This window comes from Alligator sinensis, unplaced genomic scaffold, assembly GCF_000455745.1.
Source record: "Alligator sinensis unplaced genomic scaffold, ASM45574v1 scaffold404_1, whole genome shotgun sequence".
Classification (NCBI taxonomy): Eukaryota; Metazoa; Chordata; order Crocodylia; family Alligatoridae; genus Alligator; species Alligator sinensis.
Window position 1 is genome coordinate 5141990 of NW_005841839.1, and position 7541 is coordinate 5149530.

Here is a 7541-nt window from a genome sequence, read left to right on the forward strand (position 1 = left end):
CCACTGGGCAGACAACAACTCAAGATGTACTGGGCTAATGAGAGCATGCCATACTGGTTAGGGCACTCTCCTGGGGGGATCGGAGTCCTGGTCTCTGGCTCTTGCTCTGATAAACTTTTGTTTGAAATGTGAAAAACAGTTCTTGGAGCAGGGACCACCACCCAGGGCTCCATCTCCCAGAAGAGGGCCTGAGCCACAAGATGTGCCCCAGCCTCGCTGGCCCACCAAATCTGTAATGTTTTTCTGTACAGTGGAACAGCTCAATTGTGAGGGGTTGAAAGGGGCCTGCTCAGAACAGTGTATGGCCTGGTGGTTACTTAGAGGTGCTCTCTTGGGGAGTAGGGATGTAGGTTTAAATTCCCTGACTAAGAGGAAGAGATTTAACACAGATTTGTCACCTTCTGGATGAGTGCTCTAACTCCTGGGCTGTTATATGAAGGGAAAATAGTGCCACTTTCTCTTCCAGCTGTGACCTGAAAGCACAAATTTGTAGGGCTGTGCAAAATTTTGGCAGCCATTTCATTTTGGAGGTGTTTTGGCCCATTTCAGCACCCAAAACACTGAATCTGAAATGAAATGAAAGGCTCCAAAGCAAAACAAAACCATCCAACATGTTTTGGATATGTTTCAGAGGCACCCCCTGGGAATAGTCCAGCACAGCCCCGCAGCCCTTCTTTTAAAGTGCCAGAAGGCTGGGGCCAGGCGGGGGATGGGGACAGGCAGGGAAGCCATGGGGGCTTCTCCTGCAGCTCCTCTGGCTGTGCCTGCCTCTGCCCCGGCAGGGGGAGCTGTAGGAGAAGCACCCATGGCTGCCCTGCCCGGTCCCATCCCCTGCCAGGCCCCAGCCTCCTGGCACTTTAAAAAGAATAAAAGCCCCGCACTCACCAGTTGTAGCACTGGGGATCAGGGCCTCTGAGGACATGTTGCAGAGCCCCCCCCGTGCAGTGCAGGGCAGTGGGGGGTAGCGGGGGTTGCCCCCCCACTTGGCACCTGCGCCACAGCTGTCGCATCACACGGGTGCAGCACGGCTCAGCAGGATACCGCATGCTGTCTGGGAGCTGGGGCAGCTCCAGCAGTCAGCCAGAGCCCAGCAGCACTCAGCCCCAGCAGCCCCAACTCCCACACAGCATGTGGTGCCCTCCCAAGCTATGCTGCACCTGCACCATCGGGCAGCTGCCGTGCGGGTGCCAGGCAGGGGGAGGTGATCCCCACTGCCCCACACTGCATGGGGGGGCTCTGCTATGAGCCCCCAGATGCTCTGATCCCAGCTGCTGCAGCCAGTGAGTGTGGGGCTTTCTTAAGTGACAGGAGGCTGGGGCCTAGGAGGGGATGGGGCTGGGCAGGGAAGCCATGGGGGCTTTTCTTGTGGCTCCTCCTGCCAGGGCAGAGGCAGACACAACCAGACGAGCCGTGGGAGAACCTGCAGCCACTCGGCTGTGCCTGGCTCTCCCCGGCTGATCTGAATCAGCACCGAAACAGCGTCAAAACGCTGAAACAGATTCGGCCGAATTGCAACAGAACAGTGATCTGAAACACCAAAACAAATCGCTGCCCTCTGAAACAGCAGAATCTGAAACTGAAATGAAACATAACCATTTCACACAGCCCTACAAGTCTGCTCAGTTTTCTGAAAGGAAAAGCATAGACCCTTGTCTTCCAAAGAAGGGTCTGGGCTGTGGATCCAGAGGTAAGCTATCTGGGGAGAGAGGGAGACAGGATTTAAGTCTCACGCATGCCCTCAGCATTTGCCCACTGACTATCTCTATGCAGGTGCATACTGATTTAGCATGCTGGCTGTTTTAAAATCATCCTGAGGTTCCTAACTCTCCCTATGAACTCTACAGTGATCCCAGACACTTACCACTGGGTATCACTGCTTTTGTACCAACCTTCTAGGTGCCCACATCCTTTACTAGATCTGAGTCTAGGTGACTTACCACAGGCCACACAGGAATCTTGTGGCAGTATCTGGAATTGAATGTCAAGCCAGCAACCTGACCACTGACCATTCTTCCTCTCAGAAACAAAATGAAGTAGTGACTGCAAACCACAATGACTGGGAGGGAAAAGATCTGAAACTGCCTTTGGCTCCTTTGTTTTAGGTGGGTTAGATTTTAAGCTTTGAATAGAGGACTGAAAAAGGCACCATGCTGCAGGTTACTGGCTCCAGTCCTCTGCTACCGCAGAGAGCTATATCATATAATCCCTTTCATAAACTAAGCAAGCTTCACCTTGAAAAGAACTTCAGCCTCTCTTTAGGTGATCAGGCTGGCCTTACAAAAGCATCCAGGGTAATCACACTACTTAAAGTTAGGTTTGCAATGCAAGGACCAGATAATAAGAGATTTCATAGATTTCATAGACATTAGGGCTGGAAGGGACCTCGGAAGATCATTGAGTCCAGCCCCCTGCCCGAAGGGCAGGAAGTCAGCTGGGTTCATAGGATCCCAGCAAGATGAGCATCCAGTTTGCTCTTGAAGGTGTTCAATGAAGGCGCTTGAACCACCTCCGGGGGCAGGCTGTTCCAGACCTTGGGGGCTCGGACAGTAAAGAAATTCTTCCTTATGTCCAGCCTGAAACGGTCTTGTAGTAGTTTATGACCATTCGACCTAGTCGTCATCCCTTGGGGAGATAACTCATCCCAACTCAAAAGTTGTGACATGGGCAGTGTTATACAAGACATATGTGGAGTCAGCATTTCCAGCTGCCCAATTCTTCCTTTGGTGTGGCCAATTTCTGTAAATATCTGTTCCCCATCTGTTACCGTAAAGGAAGTTTCAGAAGTTGGAAGGAAGTCCAGTTCCCAGTCCAATAGATACATATAAGCCTAGGCTGGTTGTTTCATGTCTGGTTCAAAAAAAAAAAAAAGAGAAGAAAAAAATTATGCTGGTGGGTTTTTGTAGTTCCTTTTCTATTGTTTTTCGGTGGGGTTGTAGGAAGAGATTTTTAAGGACAGGGAGGACAACACCAGCCCTTCTACAGTGGAGTGTCTCACAAGGAAGGACAAATATTACTCCCATGGAGAAAAGGGTACAGAAGGGAGAAAAGTAATTAGTTCAAAACAGGACAGTGGCAGACCAGGAAATGGAGCTTGCTTCTCCAGAGAAGGTAAATGACCTGGTCTTCCACAGTCCCCAAAACACCTAGCAGCAAAACACTAACACAAAATTCCTCAAGAAGGTTCACCTTTGGGATGTACTTTGGGGGAGAACAGGAAAGGAGAGAGACTGGTGATTTATTTGTATTATCATAACACCTCAGGTCCCCAGTTGGTCTATTGAAGTGGACACTGTAGAAACCCAGAATAAAAAAGACATTTTCCCAAAGCGAAGGACAGATGCTTTGCATATCTGATACCCATAATCCCATCTTGCAGATATGCACAGGCCCCAGCAACCAGAAGTCTGGAGTCCTACCTGGGGTTTTGTCTTGGACTGAGCCAATCAGAAGTAGGCCGTCCGGAGAGGTTTTGCCATAAACATCCATGAAGAAATAAACTTCTTTGGTAAGCCCTTCAATCAGCACCAGAACTAAGTCCCTCAGCATGGTGGAAGGAGGTCCTTGAAGCTCTATGAATTCAAACTCCCCAGGAGAGGACATGGGGTGGACTTCATTGATCAGTGCAGCAGAAGCATTCAGCTGAGAAGAGGAGATGCAATGGTTGTCCCTGCCAGGACTGGGCATCGCCACTTGAAAAACCCACTGAGAATCTGTTCCACGGCACCTTTCTATTGACTCATCCAAGATCCTGAAGGAGGGGTCCTCCAGGAATGCACCCCTGTCGGGGGTCAAAACACTGAGCAACACATCTGCCCTGTCAGTCTTCTTAGATTTATGGACCAAGGCATCCACCAGACCATCACTCGTGACATGCATGCCTTCCTGGAAGTTCTCTTTCCCATAGTACAGGGCAATAGCATCAGGGCCATTCTGGATAGTATTCTTAGGAAAGATCACTGCGGGGCGAGGCTGTACTGTGGAGGACCCAATGAGGAAGAAGCCTTGGCTGTCTGTGGTGTAGCCCTTGAGGTTCAGGATTCTATAGGCCAGGTTTCCATTGCCATTGTAAAAGATGAGGTAGTAGCCATCCAAGGGGGCTGCTCGACCACTGGTGTGATATAGCTCCACAAACTCAGAGGTGTCTTCTCCTGGGTTGTCTGCATTGATCTCATTTATCAGAAGTGCATGCTCTGTTTTCTGGTCCCTGGGGTTCTTGATGAGGTTCTGAGCAGCTACCATGGGGAGCCAAATGCATACCATGAGCATCACACCAGTCAGCTGCCCAGCTCCCATGCTGGAGGCTCCCATGCTGGAGCTCTTCCAGGTCCTCAGGGACAAGGATTTCTGTTCCAGTTTGACACAAGAGGGAAAAGGCTATGCGCTGTACCACTAGCTAATGGAATTCTATTCAGCACCACAGCTGCCTTGCCATTATAGAACGGCAAGGGAAAGTCTCAGATCCAAGCACAGACCAGCGGAGGGAGACCACGGCTCCACGGGAGTCTGATGCATGCAGGGGACAGTGCAACAGCACAGATGGGAAGTGAATCAGTAGGATGCGAGACTGCCCAATTCCACCTTTTGGAGAGAAGAGTAAACATAAGTTACAGAGCCCAAGGAACACAATAACATTAACCATTCTTGGTGGGTAGAGGTTCCTACTGCAAGTCAGCAGTTCCCAAACAAGCCTTACCCAAAACTTCACATTTCAAATGCCACTCTTCTTTTCTTGTACCTGGAATACAAGGGGATTTTAGCAGCGATAAGTCTGCCCTGGAACTAAGCCAGCCAAGGTCTCAGTGTCAGGTCAGGATCAGGTTAACATCTTTGTCCCTCTGGGCCCATTTAGTTCATTTCAATTAATGGACCATAATATTAAAGATATGAATCAATGTCCAGGGGCTGGGGTTGCATTGGCACTAAGGCGCATGGTTGACAGCCTAGAGGTTGCAAGTTTGAGGCCATAGCAGAAACACACTCATGGTGCAACCTGTCAGATTCCAACAAATCTGTGAATTCTGCTAAACACATTGTCACAAGAACATGAAAAGGAAAGTACTCAATGTCCTTGTCAGGTGGATAAAAAGAATAACATGTTTGCTGGGCTGGGCTGGAGTTGCTGTTCTTGCTACATCTACAGGCATCCATCACAAGGCAGCTCTACTGACTGCAATAACCTCCCTGGCCTTCACTATAGTTCTGAGCAGCTGTATCTATGTGGTGACCTTACTGTGTCCAGTAGCAGAACCTCAAAAGCTTACTGGGCTATTTGTGTGGGTTGCCTCCTAACCTGGAGGCAGTATAGCTGTACCAGCACAGAGCTTTGGATGGGCCAATTAGCGGCAGGACTGGTTAAATTAGTCTGAAGTTCCTATGCCCATTTGTATACACCACACACACTTGAAAGAGCCCCACACAAATTTAGGGCTGCGTGTAGTTGCCTCTTCACCTCTCCTTGCATCCAAGGTTTCTAGAACAAGTTGTCCTTTCATTATAACTTTGTTAAGGCAGAACATTCACACTGCAGCTACAGGGTCAGGGTCCAGGTCCAGGTCAAACGGCATGCTCAATGCACTGCAATGGGCCAGTTCCTGAAGCCAACAGCACACAAGGCAGTGATGTAGCTAGCATCATATTAGACCACCTTGACTCTACAGCGTGAATGACAAAAATACACATTTGGGTCAAAAGGGGACAGCTTTCAGCATTAGCTCAGTGCAGGGCTGAACCTTATACCTCAGGAGTTGCTGCAACACCCAGTCACCACTCAGCCACTGAACCCCTTGGAGGGTTAGCAGAGGAAGAAGCAAAATTAATGTATTTGGTAACTGCTGTTTCTTTTGCTTTTTCACCCACATTGTGTGCCAAGTCAGCGCATATTCTGCTTGCATCACTTTTGCACTACTCTAAGTGTTTCATCTCCATGACCACCACCAAGCATAATACCACTATAGCAATACTGTTAGAGGCCCAAAAAGAGCATTTTCCACAAAGCTGCTCTCAGAAACAGCAGTGTAGTTAACAGAAATTGGAGGTGGGGAGGAATTGACAAAGACATCAAAAAGGTCAGACCTATTTTTTCCACTTCCTGAGCATTTCTATTAACAGTCACCGGTATCTGCCTAGCCCAGATAACCTGAGCACAGTCTAGATGTGTGGGCAGCTCCAGTTACATGGTGAACATGTTTACTACAACCTCTAAACCAGGTGAAGTGATGCCCATGACTAGGAGGAAAAAATCCTATCTTCATATCCTGCACAGATGGTGCCACAGTCTGTGTGCCATTCCCCTTGGTCGTACAGCAGGGCAGTGATCTGCCTTTCCCAGTGTACTGGAAGCCTTTTATTAAAGTTCATTTGACCTGGTTAGAGAAGGGAAGTGCGCACACCTAGCTCCCCAGCTCTTTCTGGTGTCCCCAGGTAGAGTGCAAAGCAGCAGCCCAGTGCTGTACACGATCCACTGCCTCTTGAAGATGCAAAAGTCACAGCAAATCTGGAAACATCCACCCCTGCAGTGCAAAGGTCTTTGGGAGTTCTTTGCCCCCCTATCCACATCCATGCTGCTATCTGGGGTGTGACTGCAACCTGGGTAAACAGACCTACCTGAACAAGCTGTCATCTGACTAGCCTGGGTACCAACAGCAGCGAAGCAGCCATGGCAACATAGGCTTCAGCTGCCTGAATAAGCACCCAGGATCCCCACTTGTCTGTGTCCTGCCATGTCTTTGCTGCTTCTGTCAGAAGAAGTGACTCCTGGAGGCTGATAACCAGCAACTTGAGAGCCCAGCCCAGACACAAAGCTTCCAGTGCCTCTTCATTCAAAAGAAGGACAGATCACCGGGGGAGGAGAGGCAGTCACTAAGGGCTCCCCTCTTGGGCTGCACCTCTAGACACTCCCTCATAGGCTCTTTCCCCACAGCTGCTGGCAGCCTCTCACTCAGCACGTGCCCCTCCCATGCTTCCAAGGCATGGCAGCCCTCCACCCAGCCCTGTCTGCCCCATCTGTACTCAGTGCCAGGAATATCCCTTCTTGAGGGCTCTGATCAGCCCTGGAACAGCCCTGTGCCGGGTCTGGGATGCTGTCCTCCACAGGGCAGAGCCGGCTGCCCTGATTTACCCCCAGAGACAGAGAGAGGCCAGAACAACTCCCCCACCTGGTCCCCAGACCGCAGAGCGAGCTGCCCTCTCCCCCCTGCAGCTGACTGCGGAGCTGGGCCAGGAGAAGCCTCCCCTCTTGTCTTCAGGGCTCTGGGTACCAACCAGCAGGGAGAAGCCGTAGGGAAACCAGGACACAGGAGTGTCCAGAAGAAGCTGTCCAGAGAGAGGCGGGGAGTCGTTACAAGGCTGCAGGCCTCGCAGGACCCGCTCCGGGCCGAGCCGAGCCGAGCTCACAGCTCAGTCTGCAGCGCCGGGGACTGCGGCTCTCGCTGAAGCCCCCTGGGAGCCCGGGCGGGGCTCGCTGTCAGGCCGGACGGGGCTTTTCTCGGCCTGGCCAGAGCCGCAGCCCGCGCCCCGGGGCAGGGGTGAGGGAGGCGAGGGCC

At 51.0% G+C, this 7541-nt stretch overlaps 1 protein-coding gene across 4 annotated transcripts in view; it reads right to left on the reverse strand.

Annotated features, from left to right (window-relative positions):
- Window positions 1-7460, reverse strand: part of LOC102373025 — a 44144-nt gene extending 36684 nt beyond the window's left edge. The window contains exons 1-3 of one of the 4 annotated variants that reach the window (XM_025204280.1): window positions 7261-7460; window positions 4694-4735; window positions 3417-4578 (exon numbers count right to left, since the gene is read on the reverse strand). In XM_025204280.1, the coding sequence (XP_025060065.1) occupies window positions 3417-4308 (892 nt within the window). In that variant the 5' untranslated portion in view covers window positions 4309-4578; window positions 4694-4735; window positions 7261-7460. The other 3 variants (XM_025204291.1, XM_025204285.1, XM_006015578.3) reach the window with 3 other exon arrangements.
- Between the last annotated feature and the right edge of the window lie 81 nt (window positions 7461-7541).